Source organism: Mya arenaria, chromosome 5 (assembly GCF_026914265.1).
Source record: "Mya arenaria isolate MELC-2E11 chromosome 5, ASM2691426v1".
NCBI lineage: Eukaryota > Metazoa > Mollusca > Bivalvia > Myida > Myidae > Mya > Mya arenaria.
In genome coordinates this window covers 22,201,482-22,218,219 of record NC_069126.1, presented here as the reverse complement: position 1 = coordinate 22,218,219, position 16,738 = coordinate 22,201,482, and the positions used below count along the sequence as shown (strand labels likewise).

Genomic DNA, 16,738 nt, shown 5'->3' with positions numbered 1-16,738 from the left:
TGGGAAATGGCTTAAGAATTAAGATGTTTTATGAATACCGGTCCAGCACAAGAAGGTGCAGATCATATCCTAGTTGTATATGTGTCTCAGAATGGGGAGGTGGCACTGGCACCAGATTTTCAAACTCAATCATTTTTTTAAAAAATCAAAAAAAAATCTTATAATTCCTTACTAAAAATTATAATACCGAATATGTAAAAAAAATATTGATTTTTTTTTTTTTTTTAAATATGCACTTTGTACTTAAAAAATGATTGAGTTTGAAAATCCGGTGCCAGTGGGAGGTGGGTCACAAATGGCAGTTGGGCTCTCAACTCAAATGTCCAGGAAGCATTTAACGGTCACACAGCTCATTGGAATTCATTGTTATAGTTTGTGTGTCAGCTGTAACTTTCTAACAGTATCAAATATTGACCAAATTTTATTAAACTATATATCAACATGGCAATGTGATGCAAATGGTATTCGTGCTTTCGCCTTGTCAGGGTCATACTAGCCAATTACCAGATTTTATAGTCATCTTCCTCCAAATTTAACTTATATAGAGAATACTTGAAACATTTATAGAATATAATGAAATGTAAAATGAGATGTGTGTTATACCTGTGATAACAACATCAATGTGAAGTCTTACTACGTTACGATGGGCAAATCATTAGCAAGTAAAACTATCCGGTGAAGGAAAGTCTTGACATGTTCTTTACTTCAAAACATTGGAAAAGTTTATAAAAACTATAAAATACAGTTGAAATTTATTGCATTCATAAGGTATTTGCAAACAGAATATACCTTAATAATACCCACTAGTGCATGTATGCCATAGTGGAAATACACATTACAAGGTAGCAACTTTTATGCACCACCAAAGATGAAACACAATTATAATAACACAGAATGTTTTGGCAGTCCTAGGGATGAAAAATACTTTCATTTTTTTATTAAAGATTACACATTACACATAAAGGTCATTAATTATGAGAAACTTCATAACTATTCTAACAAGAGCCGTCGTAAGACAGCGCGCTCGACATCGCCGCTTTGACTTAGAAGTGAATACAATAACAATGTAATATTACCAAGTTTGGTCTATTTATGTCAAACCTAACTAAAATTATTCAATACATACGGTGACTTTGATGCTGCCCTCCCACCACCCGAAAAATGACGCAAGTCATTCAAATAAATTGATTTCCCATTATGAAAATGTGGTAAAAAATATACAAATATGCCTTTCAAAAGAAATTAAAAAAAAAAAAAATTATAATAAAAAATCAATGACCATATAGTATAGCCCTCCTTGTTTTCCCTTGGTAAAAAACTGGTTAAGAATGTAAAAATGTGCCTGTCAAAAGAAAAAAAAATATATATATATATATTCAAGGGACACAATTTGTATTTAGGGTTAAAATGGAGTTATGTTTCTTGTTGTAAGATGGTTGTAAATAATTTTGAATTTTATTAAGTGCATTGAATGAAAGGTATAGAAGTTTTTTTTATTAAAATCCCAACTTGCCCTTAACTTTTACTTGCCTAAAACTTTAACCTAAGTCAATCAGGGGCCATAACTTGTATTAAGGATATGGAGTTATGTAACCTCATTGGGTGATGGTCCTGAACAATTTTGTGAAGTATTTAATAAATATCCCAACCTGCCCTAAAACTTTAACCTAAGTCCAATAGTCAATCAAGTGCCATAATTTGTATAAAAGATAATATGGAGTTATCTAACCTCATCATGTGATGGCCCTGAACAACTGTGTGAAGTATTAAGTCAATTGAATGAATGGTATTGGAGTTTTAAGTGAAAATCCCAACTTGCCCTAAAACTTTAACCTAAGTCAATCAGGGGCCATAACTTGTATTAAGGATAATATGGAGTTATGTAACCTCATTGTGTTATGGTCCTGAACAACTGTGTGAAGTATTAAGTCAATTGAACAAAGGGTATAAAAGTTATTTATAAATATCCCAACCTGCCCTCAAACTTTAACCTGAGTTTCATAGTCAATCAGGGGCCATAATCTGTGTAAAGAATAATATGGAGTTATCTAACCTCATCATGTGATGGCCCTGAACAACTGTGTGAAGTATTAACTCAATTGAATGAAAGGTATTGGAGTATTAAGTGAACATCCCAACTTGCCCTAAAACTTTAACCTGCCCTAAAACTTTAACCTAAGTCAATCAGGGGCCATAACTTGTATTAAGGATAATATGGAGTTATGTAACCTCATTGTGTGATGGTCCTGAACAACTGTGTGAAGTATTAAGTCAATTGAACAAAGGGTATAGAAGTTATTTATAAATATCCCAACCTGCCCTAAAACTTTAACCTGAGTTTCATAGTCAATCAGGGGCCATAATCTGTGTAAAGAATAATATGGAGTTATCTAACCTCATCATGTGATGGCCCTGAACAACTGTGTGAAGTATTAAGTCAATTGAATGAAAGGTATTGGACTTATAAGTGAAAATCCCAACTTGCCCTAAAACTTTAACCGGACGCCGACGCCGGGGCGAGTAGTATAGCCCACCTATTCTTCGAATAGTCGAGCTAAAAACCTCAATAAGAGCACTGTAAGCGGGTGTAAAGGCTCAACTGTTGTTGTCTTTACATGGGCGTAACTAAACAGTTATTAAATGGTACACAACTCATATGAATACGGTAACTGGTAACATATGTATCAAATGTCATTTGAATCTCTGAGTTTTTAAGTTCTAACCAAAGTTAAAAAAGATATCACAAAGTCACCACCAATGATTACACAAACAATTTCACATTATCTTGACTTTTCTTCGAAAAAAGTACATGTATTTGATCTTAGCTTTTATCTTTTCTTCTTGTCTAACAAGCTTTGAGCAAATTCCTCATATTTTTCCAAATCGTCAAAGTAATCGGTGTGATCGATATATTTTCCATCTTGAGCCAAGTAGCCTTCGATCGGCATTGTGTTCACCGGTCCATTCAAACTGTACTCCAGAAGTTTTGGGTCAAGCTGAAAATAGCATAGAAAAGTTTTAGAATGATGCAAGAATCATGCAATACATGAACACACCCTTTTTCCTGAATTAATCTGACAACCCGTTAGTACACGCATATTTGACTAAAAGACCTTTACTTTAATCCCTTTACTCAGATATTCTGATTTGTCAATTCTTGTGCTCAGTTTGCTTTTTGCGCATTTCTCAATGTTTAAGTTGGTGATGAGCCTTTTAAAGTAATCAGAAAACATTTTTGAATAAACATCCCGCCATGTTCTATATCATCAACTTAAAAAGATCCATGAAAAATCTTGAAAATAAAGCCCTTATGAAATCAAAACTGTAATACTTCTCAGATTTTACACATTTCATAAGCTACATCTTAAATGACTCACGGTATGGAGCAGGACTTCAACGTGTAAGCTTGTACATAAAGCCATAACCTTTACCACCAGACCACTCCCACCTCTTAGTGGGGACCAATTGAGACACCTCTACAAACAGACCACTCCCACCTGTTAGTGGGGACCAATTGAGACACCTCTACCAACAGACCACTCTCACCTCTTAGTGGGGACCAATCGAGACACCTATACCAACAGGCCACTCTCACCTCTTAGTGGGGACCAATTGAGACACCTATACCAACAGACCACTCTCACCTCTTAGTGGGGACCAATTGAGACACCTCTACCAACAGACCTCTCTCATCTCTTAGTGGGGACCAATTGAGACACCTCTACCAACAGACCTCTCTCATCTCTTAGTGGGGACCAATTGAGACACCTATACCAACAGACCACTCTCACCTCTTAGTGGGGACCAATTGAGACACCTATACCAACAGACCACTCTCACCTCTTAGTGGGGACCAATTGAGACACCTATTCCAACAGACCACTCTCACCTCTTAGTGGGGACCAATTGAGACACCTCTACCAACAGACCTCTCTCATCTCTTAGTGGGAACCAATTGAGACACCTCTACCAACAGACCTCTCTCATCTCTTAGTGGGGACCAATTGAGACACCTATACCAACAGACCACTCTCACCTTTTAGTGGGGACCAATTGAGACACCTATACCAACAGACCACTCTCACCTCTTAGTGGGGACCAATTAAGACACTTCTACCAACAGACCTCTCTCATCTCTTAGTGGGGACCAATTGAGACACCTCTACCAACAGATCACTCTCACATCTTAATGGGGACCAATTGAGACACCTCAACTACTAGACAACTCTCACCTGTTTAGCTTGTATATAAAGCTCCTCTGACTCCTCCCTCAGCATTTGTAAGGCTCTGTCCTGGGTCCTCCAGAGCCGGTTGAAGGCGCGACAGTTCTCCAGGTGTTCAGCCATCTTGTGACGACACCATTCCTTTTCCAAGAGGATTTCCTGTTCCAGTTGTTCCGGGGTCAGAGGGTCTATTGCACGATCCCGCCGCCTGTTCAAAGTAGGTATGGGTATCAAAATAATAAAATTAATATCAAAATGGAAAACATATGAAGCAGAACTTAACCTTACCGAAAAGTAATGAATGTTTCAGTAAGACATTTGTAGTATAAAATATTTTGATGACAATTACACCCTTTTATTATGGTTAACTTGATAATAAGTTACCAACAAGGTTTTCAAAATATACCATGCTTTGAATGATGAAAAAACAACAATATATATGTTGAAAAACAAAGGCAAAAAAAGCTTGTTTGTGAAAGATTTAAGAATTAAACTAGAGCTATCACTGAAGGTGATAAATACCCCCCGATCGCCGCCTCTCATTATGATTTATCATTGTATGAAGTTTTATGCTATTCCATCTAATAGTTTTCAAGTTACTGTCCAGACAAAAGTTTGACAAAGAAAAAACACAGAAAAAGGCAATAACTCTGTAATTTGCTAAAAAAGTGTAGTGATTCATGTACACTGAACTCCTTCTCATTGTGCTGTACCATTGTATAAAGTTTTATTACATTCCATCCGGTAGTTTTCAAGTTATACTCCGGACAAGAAAAAAGTCACAAAAGACAATAACTCTGTAATTGGCTGCAATAGAATCGCGGTTCCTGTACACTAGACTCCCTCTTATTAGGATCTATCACTGTATGAAAATTTATTAAATTCCATCCAATAGTTTTCAAGTTATGCTCCGGACAAGAAAAAAGTAGCAAAGGGCAGTAACTCTGTAATTAGCTGAAATATAATTGCGGTTCCTGTACACTGCACTCCCTCTCATTATGATCTATCAGTGTATTAAGTTTCATTAAATTCCATCCAATAGTTTTCAAGTTATGCTCCGGACAAGAAAAAAGTAACAAAGGGCAGTAACTCTGCAATTAGCTGAAAAAGAATTGCTGTTCCTGTACACTGCACTCCCACTCATTATGATCTATCACTGTACGAAGTTTTATTAAATTCCATTCAATAGTTTTCAAGTTATGCTCCGGACAAGAAAAAGTAACAAAGGGCAGTAACTCTGTAATTAGCTGAAATAGAATTGCGGTTCCTGTACACTGCACTCACTCTCATAAGGATCTATCACTGTATGAAGTTTCATTAAATTCCATCCAATAGTTTTCAAGTTATGGTCTGGACAAGAAAAAGTAACAAAGGGCAGTAACTCTGTAATTAGCTGAAATAGAATTGCTGTGTCTGTACACTGCACTCCCTCTCATTATGATTTATCACTGTATGAAGTTTTATTAAATTCCATCCAATAGTTTTCAAGTTATGCTCCGGACAAGAAACTTGGGAAAAAATTGACAGCAAAAAAACAAATAAAGGGCAATAACTCAGTAATAAGCTGAAGTAGAGTTATGGTTCTTGAACACTGCACTTCCTCTCATTGTGCTTTACTATTGTATGAAGTTTCAATGAATTCCATCCAGTACTTTTCAAATTATACTCCGGACAAGAAAAAGTAGCAAAGAGCAATAACTCAGTAATAAGCAAGAATAGAGTTATGGTTATTGTACACTGCACTCCCTCTCATTATGATCTATCACTGTATGAAGTTTTATTAAATTCCATCCAATAGTTTTCAAGTTATGCTCCGGACAAGAAAAAAGGAACAAAGAGCAGTAACTCTGTAATAAGCTGAAATAGAGTTATGGTTCTTGTGCACTGCACTTCCTCTCATTGTGCTTTACCATTGTATGAAGTTTTAATAAATTCCATCAAGTAGTTTGCAAGTTAATGTCTGGGAAAAAAATTGACAGCAAAAAAACAAATAAAGGGCAATAACTCAGTAATAAGCTGAAGTAGAGTTATGGTTCTTGAACACTGCACTTCCTCTCATTGTGCTTTACTATTGTATGAAGTTTCAATGAATTCCATCCAGTACTTTTCAAATTATACTCCGGACAAAAAAAAGTAGCAAAGAGCAATAACTCAGTAATAAGCAAGAATAGAGTTATGGTTATTGTACACTGCACTTCCTCTCATTATGCTCTGTCATTGTATGAAGTTTAATCCAATTCCATCCAGTAGTTTTTAAGTTATGCTCCGGACAAGGAAATTGCAACGGACCGACCGACCGACCACAGGGTGACTCCAATATACCCCCTTCAAACTTCGTTTGTCGGGGGTATAAAAAAAGTGTTATTTAAGGTTGAGGAACACGCTCCCCTCTTGTATAAAGGAATGTAAACCATTGGCAAGTTTCAAAAAGGCATTCAAAACTCACTATTTCATTTAAAGATGCACTATTACTCCCCAAAAAGATTTAACACATTTAATACAAATGTTTTAATATACCAAAATGGATGAACAAATGTAGAAAACAATGGTTCTTTTGAAGGTTACCGAGTATCAATTTAAAAAAAAATGTGAAGAAAAGTGTCACTTTAATTGTACGGGAAGTGATTATCTATAATATCAAATTGATATAATAACGATAAATAATTTCGATAAATAATTTCAAATATGTATATATATATATTCTGGGGATTAATCACACACCTCCAGCGTAGGGAATAAGGGACATTCAACCGTGCAAAGGTAAGGACTTCATTACTTAGATTTAAGTTGCTTAAGTTACAATGTAAGTGTGCTGTGTATGCAATATATTTGAACAATGTGTTGGGTTCCTATTCAAACTGATCCCTTTAGTTACTCATACATATAGTGTCAGTACCTGTGTGTGTAAAGCATATTCATTGTTTCTAAACATTAAAATTACATTAACTTTAAAGACTGTTTTAATGATATTGTAATGTTTTATAAAATCTCTTTTTTTATAAATATGATGTTTTAAATTACAATTAGGCATTGGAAAATTCATTTTAGACGTTTTATTATTGTGAAAGGTAATTTTGTTTTCATTTCATGTTGTATTGTTTGTCTACCTGTATATTCTGTGACATATAATTTGTAAAGCACTTTTGAACGTGTATTTCTATATAAAGCACTTTACAATCTGGTATATAATAATAATAATAACGTACGTTTCAACTTTTGAAAAGGAACATTATCAGGACCCAAATGACTTTTTAAACAGTACACAAGAACCATTTGGGATCATTGACTGACAAAGTTTCGGTTTCATGATTTGTGTGAAAAACAATAATTGTGGTTATGGTAATTCAGACAGCAGAATGATCCATTTGATCTGCAATCAGTCACATTCAGACAGCAGAATGATCCATTTGATCTGCAATCAGTCATGCTACCAAATGAGCTGTACGTATTAGATTCAGGAAAAGTTTGCTTAATTTGTGTTTTTAGCTAAATCTTCAAAACAATTATTGAATCCCAGCTAGATACCAGATCAACTTACCTTATGCTAATTTTCAATGATTCAAAACTAGGCCCCAGATTTGCTTAAATAAGTAACGATGTCAGAAGGTGACCTTTTATGTGGCAACCCATGCAGAGCATAATTATATATTATGATAATGATATGGTTTAAATCAGAATGCATTTACCCTGACATGATGTCCTTCTTCAGTTGTGGCGGTGTCTCCAGCTCCTCAATTGGTCGTAGGTCACGAATGGTTTGTCGTGACAAACGCCTGTTTGAAAATCATTAAACAATGATTAATTTTAACTTCAAGGTAGATAGGCTTTTATGACAAATTAAGCTACATTGGTGGTAAGGAATTCACATCTGACTCAAAATACTGCAAATGGGGTTTCTATATAGCCCTTTCAATCGAAATATACTAAACCAATTATGGTTAGCTTTTACACTTTAACAAAACAACCCAATCTTCCTGTCCAGTTGTGAAAAGAGGTCAAAAAACAAGCCACTGACATACAAATATTCCTCACAATATGAATAGAGTAAACAAAATAACACAAGGTTTTCCGCATTTGAAGATTCTTATCAAGATTCATGTAACTACCTGAGCTCTTTTTCCAGTTTTTTCTTCCGGCGTGTTAGCTGTTCTTGTGACATCAGTAGAAGTTTCTTGGACTTTGATACGGTCGGAATGCCCCTAGTTACCAAAGAAAACACTGTTTTATTACCTCAATAAACAAACAGGAAATTGATGACAACCAGTACAATTGAAGAGACTAATAATACAATATGAGACAATGGCTTCAAGATAGAAATGTTTAAGAAACAAAACAAAAAGACTATGACATGAAAATTTCCACATTGAACATGAAAATGATTAAATGGATATAATGAAGAAATCTTTAATATACTCACTGGTGAACTTGAGAAACTCCAAACCCTATTACTGTGGAGCTGTGAAATCCATGACCCCCGCTGTTTGAAACAGACATACATCTGAAATTAATATGAATATGAATGCACATTAATTACCTGTAAAGCAATCCTTCTATTTAGTTTTTGGCCATGGCTTTTTCATCAAGCTTTAGCAGTGGCCAAAATTCAGCTACTTCTCAAATAATAAACATGTATAATTCTTTCCCCAATTTTAGACAATCATTTCCAAAAATTAATGTAATAAATAAAAAATAAAATAATATCATAATAATAATTGTTTGTGCTGATGTAATAATGGTTATGTTTGTTTCAAATTGTATGTCAATCTTCCTAACTATTCTGAATAAATGAGCATGAAGCTTCCAAACTTTCCTATTTTAAACTAGAAGTGATAAAAGTTTAACTTTAAATGATGTTGTGGTTCCATTAGCCCTTTTTAAGTCCCGATCCTAATTTATTGTTTTGGAAATGTTGACATTGTTATCTGTGAGAAGTGATTCAGTTTAAGTGAATTGTGTTTCTGTCTAAGTTTCTTGGAAAAATTAATATTGCACTGTATTTTTTCTTACCTTTTTGGGGCCAAACTTTGGCCACATTCGTGATTCCTAATGCTAAAATGTATACTTTTTTGCCAAATTTAAAAATAAAAAATTAACAATTTGATTTTTAAAATTAAAATATGAAATGCTACTTCTTTCGTAATCTCAATTTTATTAATTCCAATTTGGGTTCCAGGGTTAAAGCATATAATTCGTTTGGTGCATTATTTGTTGGTATGTGTGCCTCATGATAAGACAACATCATTTTTTTAAATACCAGTCAGATATGATCTAAACTGAAATATAAATTCAAATTAATATCGAAACTCTTTTTAACAAAAGTTTAATAAGCATATTTGTTGTCTGTCTCATAGGACGAAACGTTACAAACGAAAGGAAAAGCTGTTTTTTTTATGCATTTTATGCTTGTTTTAAACAAAAGAAATTGCAGTTACATGGTAAAATATAACTAGCATGAACCACAAGGGGGACAACCAAATTTGCACTGTTTTCAATGTCCCAAAAAATGGTAAGAAAATGGAGGGATTGAAAGGGGTTCCATTTACGCCATTTAAAGGTGTTTATACATTTATAAGTATGAAGCAAATCAAATGGCTGATGGTTTAAGTAAATACATTGATGTGGTGGACATTTTTCTCAACCAAAAAATGCAAGAATCACTTGAAAATTTTAGACTTTGTTAAAGAAAGGTTTATAATAAAGATTCTGCACCACTGCGAAAATGTGATAGAAATATAGTTTCGTACTCATTCTTTCAAAGAAGTAACTATTGGCTTTAGGCGTGTTTATTAATAATTTTGTGTTTAAGTAAGTATTTTTAAGTGTAATATGTTACTATCAGGGCTTCTAAAATTTTGGAACCTCAATCGGTCCGGATCCAGCCACAATCTGTCTGGATCCGGCGACCCCCCTCCCCCCAAAAAAAGAAAGGCCTGTTCAAAAGTCCGAATATTTAGAAATGTCACACATGTCTTTTCTGTCAATATTTTTTCGCGATATCGCAATTCCTAAGAGGGTTCTAGAGCCGCATAGCCGATTCAGATGGTCATTGATACAAGCTTAATTCAAATGAGATTCTCATCGATCGTAAATAACTTAGGCTGTCGGGAAGCGGTCAGACAACAAAAAGTGATACAGTATTATGTTTTATTTGCTTAATGCATCTACAGTGGGTCAACATTCAACTGATACTCTTGTATAATAATATCTATCTAGATTTATAATTGGGACTTAAAGCTATAAGTGTGATATCGACAACGATTTTTTCATAACTGCGAACTAAAATGTCGTAAGCGGCGCACTCAGCTTCCAGCCTATGTAGTTAATCAAGCGTGTCGCTGTTGATATCCTATATATGACTAGGTTCGGATTAACAATGACATATGCAATTTAAAAGAACAATTTAAATTTAACAGTTTGGTAATCAACAAACGGATATATCATGTAATGATCGACGACGACATAGCATATTCATATTGCCATGTGAAAATATGGACCGATTTTAACACTTCATCAGGATAGCTGCACAAGCACTTAATTAACACATAGTTTGTTTAATTGTGTCTTCTGCCAATACCAAAACACGTGATTGGACCGATCGCAAGGGTCTGCTAATTAACAGATAGGCTTTAGAGTGTTCAGCGTAGCGGAAAAAGCAGCTGGTCGCATCAGTCTCATGGTAACTAAGACACTTTTATGACCTATTGGGGGTAGTTTTGAATGTGTGAATGACCCGTAAATGTTTGTGTATTACAATTTCTACAACTTTGACTTAGTCGTTTTGGACCGAAATTCTAAAAAAAAGAGAAAATTTTGGACCGATTTTTTTTTACACTTTTTTAAACTGAAATTGGTCTTGCTCGGCCAAAATCGGTCCAGACCGGGAAATTGCCGGTTTTTAGAAGCCCTGGTTACTATGATTTCTTTATTGCGGAAGTGCCTAATTCTACCTCTCTGGAGAAACAAATTAACCTCTCTGGCAGAGCAAAATTGAGGTTAAATTTCAGTGACTTTGGTGACTCAGACCATGAGTGATGCATTGTATCAATTTATATCCATGTTACAAGCAAAAAATACACAAATGATCATTGTTGGATCACCCTGATACACTTCATTGTGTACCGTGGGCAATTTGGCCAGGAAAATCTCTTGAATAATTAATTTACCAGATGCTTTGCAGTTGAAAAATGTTCTGGCGAATGCTGTAACGTATTGCTTCAGTTTATTTCTCCTAGTCACCAATAGTTCAGAACCCGCCCCAAACAGTACAAAACGATACTTCAAAGCTTCTCTATATATTAACGTGATGTTCTTCCATCAACATGAGACAGGAACTAACTATTCCTGTTGTTGTTGTTGAGTTTATAAAGGTCTGCCCGCGCCCTATAATGGCTGCATTATGGCTTGACCCCGTCACATCCCCAAGTGTGACTTAAACAGAATTTTGAATCCTAAGGGGGAGTTTTACCCCCATCGGTTGATGGGATATTCGCCAAAGGAGTAATTTTGTACCCAAAATGCCGCGAAACCTGCGATGAATGACATGTAGAGTGGCCCCACAGCTCTGAATATTGGATATGGTTTCATTTCTCTAGTCTTAACTACAGTTGTAATTTAGATATTGCGCTGTATCTTAAAATCATTTACGTGTAAGAATGGTATTTTTTCGAGGATGGGCAAGACTCGCTATCAGTTCATTGACAAGAAAGTGTTGTGAGAACAGGACTTTTCGCCCACTATATGTATTTATATTTCTAATATATATATGAACTGACCACTTTGTTGTCGATGCCCGACTATTGTCTCACTATTTAATTATTGAAACTTCTTCAAGACCAGAGAGTGCGTTGACATTACTTGTTTTCCCAACATGTTCTTTAAACGTTCATGTACATATACAGAGAGGGTTACTATGGTTTATTTTTTTAAACATTTCTATGCCTTTCGCTGCTTATATACAGTAACATCACATGACCAAACCGGAATGATCCATTTTAACCACTCTTTTGGATGAACCTATTATATATAACTTACATTAAGAGTAGGGGTGTCAAGTTTATTAATCTTTAGAATAAGCAGGAAAACATTCAGAATATAACTTCTTTTGTATCAATTTATGATTTAACAGCTAAGTTTAGACATTTTAATACCATAACAGTACAAAAAGATACTTCAAAGCTTCTCTATATATTAACGTGATGTTTTTTAAATTTCACTAAAACAGAAATGTAAATGAAAATGTAAACTGTTCTCTTAAAATGAATAGTATTGTCTCAAGCCTGTTGAGACGTTAAGGGAAGGATGAATTTTAGACTAAAACGGATCCTGTCTAATCTGAGATACTCACAATCAGTCATTTTAGCGTCTTAGAACTTAACCTCCCAATCTTATAATTGGGATTTGGATTCCTATCAATATGGTTACCAAAACATCTTGATAACACCTTCTTTTCCCAAATTGTATCAAAATATGGTAAGATGTAACCTTGAAATCAGAGATGATAGGTCACGAAATTACATGTCAATTACATATCAAATTATACTGAACATGCGCCGTGGCCTTTATGACTGCTGAACATGAAAACAAATACCTTTAACATAAATAAGTTTTGTATAATGTTATAAAACTCTTTGAGGGTTTTTACCTGATAAGTTTACATAAATTCATGATGAGGACAATTTTGTGATTAACCAGTGAACGAAAAAATATATTTTAATGTTGGATTTATGGTAACAAACTGAGAGTTTCTATCGTGAAATATATATATATATTATTTTTATTACTATATATCGTTTTTCTATGATATATTATTTACCTCGTTTACAAAGAAATATATAAAACAAATCAAATTTCGTTCAATAATTTACCGTGGTAGGTCAAAGGTCGCGACTTAGATTTCGCGCCAAAGACAAATTTGCCGGGAGAGTGGTGGACATCATGCTGAAATAGTCTCAGTCTTTCTCACAAAAAAATGGTGCTTCAAAACAGCGGAAGATTCAAAACCGACGCTGGTAAAGGAGAAAACAATGCTGGGTAATTATTTTCTCATTTTTTTGACTATGTCTTCCTAAATAAATCTAAAATGAAGGCTGTTTCAAATATTTCAAAACGGTCGAAGGTGTTTTTTGGTTTGCGATTTCATTATATGCTCCTGAGGCTGCACATCAGTTTATGATATTAATTAACTCCTGAAGTTAATGTGCAATTATAAAATCAAGTTACAGTAAAGAAGAGTCTGCAGAAAAGCGCGTAACGAAGGCCAGACAGAATGACGAAATTGACGTAAAGTTTGGGTTTGAGAGGTACAAGGACCCACAGGAGCGATGTGGTTGGATGATCAACATGCACCCGGTCAGTTTTATAACCTTTTTAACCAGGTAACAAAGTTGTTGCATGTATGATTTTTACATCTCATTGGATACCTCTTAAAATGCAGAAATTTAGAAAGCCCAGAAACCATCTTAACCAGTACAGGACTCTTGCTTGAATTACGAATATCTCAATTTTGCACTTGACTCTCCCTGCATTATTTTGTTGGTTTATTGTTCTTATTCTTTTTTTAGGAGCAAATAGTTCACATTTTGGTATTTTTTAAGTTTATGGTGCACAAGTTAAGTTGTATTTTCAGGCTGATATCATGGATGAAGACAAACGCTTGGTCAGTGCGGTTGATTACTACTTTGTTGAAGATGATGGTGGGAGATTTAAGGTATCTTGAAGTTGTTACAATAAAAATGCGCATATGTATAAGAATTCTGGCTTGTCCATCCAAAAGAAAAATTTTGATGACTAGTGATTGCAGTTGCATCATCTTGCCTAAACTTGAACCATGCCTGCAAGGCTGTCAGGGTTGTACAACTGTTCAGTTGTGGTTCTTGTTCAGTTGAAGAAAATGTTGGTGGTACACTCTTGTTAAGACATTTGTAAAGCATCTTGTAACCTGTATAATCTGAATGGAGGAGGTAACTCTGTTGAAGGAATTTGAAAATAAAATTCTTAGTGGATTTCAAATTTGTCCCAATGTTGCAAAGGAACACTATGCATTGAAATCACTAAAGATCATTAAATTCATTATAGGCAACCTTGCCGTATAGGCCTTACTTCTATGTGCTGTGTAAGAAGGGAACTGAGCGGGAAGTTGCTGCCTACCTGACCAAGAAGTTCTCTGGGAAGATTGCATCTGTCGAAACTGTTAACAAAGAGGATCTTGAGCTGGTAATAGACTGGGGACATTTTATAAGTAAAATGATGGGCAGGTCGAGCAATATCAAACCAGATCTAGCTTGACCCACTGGTTGTGTTCTAAACTGGTTATTTGTTTTGGGTTAACTGACCCTACCAAATAAAGGCCTCCGACCCAAATTTTTTAAAATTAAAAAAATAGACACATTTTTAAAACATGTAGTGCCATTAATTTTGACAGAATAAAGCTCCATAGCGACAGCTTAATAGGAATGGCACTTGCAAGAAAATTATCTTGACTAAGAAAATTCGGTAAAAAATCCTTACCTTGTAATTGTGATGATTTTTCGCTTAACAATTATTTTTTAAGGTCTAAAAAGTGATTCTCTTAGTTTTTATGAATATGTTTGGGAAACCTGTATGAACTATTTTTCGTACCTACCTTTGTATAAGTTAACTGAATGTTCATTTATTTAGATCTAGGCATTTGTGTGTGCTCTTGCCAAATTTACAATGTTGTAATACTGATTGAAAACATTTTTAAGATTGCGCATCTTTGCCAGGCACACCGATAACTCATGTGAGCAATCGCCCCAATCCAAGAAAAGCTTAAGTATGCAAAGTTTATAAGGACTGGCAGAAATTGAAATAATTAAACTTCAACTCTGCACTGTTTTAATGGAAACCACATATGGTTCAGAAGTGTTATACTGTTTAATTTAGACTTTCCATCGAATTAATCAGAAGCTCATGTGAAGTATATTGAATCAATATATTCTTTTAAGTTAGGTCCTGAAAATTGGGACTAGTGCCTTAAATTTTTGAACTCATTTGTAGTCCTAGAAGTCCTGGGACTCGTTGAAAGAAAATTAAAAAAATACACTAGCAATAATAATCTTTACCTAAGATCTGTATTACAACAATGTACCATTTTTAGCTTGACTATTCGAAGAATAAGGAGAGCTATCCTATTCACCTGAGCGTTGGCGTAACCACTTATGCAAGTTTTTGAAAGAGTTTTTGTACCACCTCAAATATTTTCAAAGTCCATTGACATCTGGCTTTGAAACTTTGCACGCTTGTTCACCATCATAACCCCAACCTGTACACAGGAGGAGGTAACACGATCAAGCATTTTGACAAAATTATGCCCCTTTTTCAACTTAGAATTTACGTTAAAGTTTGCGTACCACCTCAAATATTTTTAAAGTCCATTGACATCTGGCTTTGAAACTTTGCACACTTGTTCACCATCATGCCCCCAACCTGTACTCAAATATTTTCCATTCAATTTATGTAAATATCTCAGCACATCATGTATTGCATTGAAATCTTATCTAACAGTGATCCATGCATGTTTCGCAAAAACTTTTACATCCATACACCGAAAAGCGGCGGAAAAGTCGAGCGCGCTGTCTCTGTGACAGCTCTTGTCTAGGTTGTTTACATTGCAGTAAGGGCAGTGGGCAGGAAATTTTATATTCTGGTTTTACTGACAAAAATAATATTTATAACATGATGTTGAAAATTGGTTTTTATTTTTTAATCAAAGTAAGACTATGTTTTGTAGGATATGCTCAAAATGTAAATTTGATCATTTCAGCATAACCATTTGGTTGGTTTAAAAAGGCAGTATGTCAAATTGTCATTCCTCTCCGTTGAAGACTTGATGAAAGTTAAGCGTGACATCCAGCCTGCTGTACGCAAAAACAAGGCCAATGACAAGTCACATGAAGTCTACACAAGGTATCTTAACTATTTGCCTACATATGGTGAAAAAACTTGTTTGATTGTGAAACTTAATGAAAATTTGGGTTGTCTTGATGAAGCACAATTTAAACAACATTTATCTCGCAGCCATTATAAGTAATGCAAGTGTAATGGTTGCATTGCTGGCACTTGAAAACATATTGTGATTTATTGTTTCAGTTACATGGATGATGATGATCTCGTCTCGAAGAAGACAGTTGACCAAATGGAGAACATAGTTGACATCAGGTTTGTGGTTTCAGAAACTCCCCATGTTTGAGTTATAAAAATGTCACCAAACGTATTAAGTATACCATACTAAACATGTATTGTTGGAATCCTTACTATCAGTCAAATTGTCGAGTCATAACAGCAGAATTAAGACTTTGGGCATATTGAATATTAATTGACTGAGGTCAAACTTTAACATAGGGTACTGTGTTTTTCTTTTAAAAATACGCACATACAACAAATATTTTCTGGGTCAACATTTTTAATACAATAGATTTGAATTCTGTTTCACTTTTGGAGGAAATTTACATAGTATCTGACCAGTTCTGAACTTGAGCCCAAAACGAGTGAGAAAA

At 34.8% G+C, this 16,738-nt stretch overlaps 2 protein-coding genes across 2 annotated transcripts in view; one reads left to right on the top strand and one right to left on the bottom strand.

Annotated features, from left to right (window-relative positions):
* Positions 1-740: 740 nt before the first annotated feature.
* On the bottom strand, positions 741-12,920 carry LOC128233689 (39S ribosomal protein L40, mitochondrial-like). The gene is made up of 6 exons (XM_052947492.1): positions 12,865-12,920; positions 8,641-8,721; positions 8,330-8,422; positions 7,910-7,996; positions 4,233-4,431; positions 741-2,996 (listed from the first exon to the last, which is right to left on the bottom strand). Exons 1-6 carry the CDS (start codon positions 12,885-12,887, stop codon positions 2,829-2,831), a joined length of 651 nt encoding a protein of 216 aa, XP_052803452.1. The 5' UTR covers positions 12,888-12,920; the 3' UTR covers positions 741-2,828.
* A 195-nt stretch (positions 12,921-13,115) lies between these two features.
* The window catches only part of LOC128234787 (DNA polymerase epsilon catalytic subunit A-like), a 46,872-nt gene continuing 43,249 nt past the window's right edge, over positions 13,116-16,738 (top strand). Inside the window, exons 1-6 of the mRNA XM_052949304.1 lie at positions 13,116-13,253; positions 13,439-13,571; positions 13,849-13,929; positions 14,298-14,435; positions 16,006-16,148; positions 16,332-16,400. Coding sequence (XP_052805264.1) covers positions 13,192-13,253; positions 13,439-13,571; positions 13,849-13,929; positions 14,298-14,435; positions 16,006-16,148; positions 16,332-16,400 — 626 coding nt within the window. The 5' untranslated portion in view covers positions 13,116-13,191. The remainder of the gene's footprint in view (positions 13,254-13,438; positions 13,572-13,848; positions 13,930-14,297; positions 14,436-16,005; positions 16,149-16,331; positions 16,401-16,738) is intronic.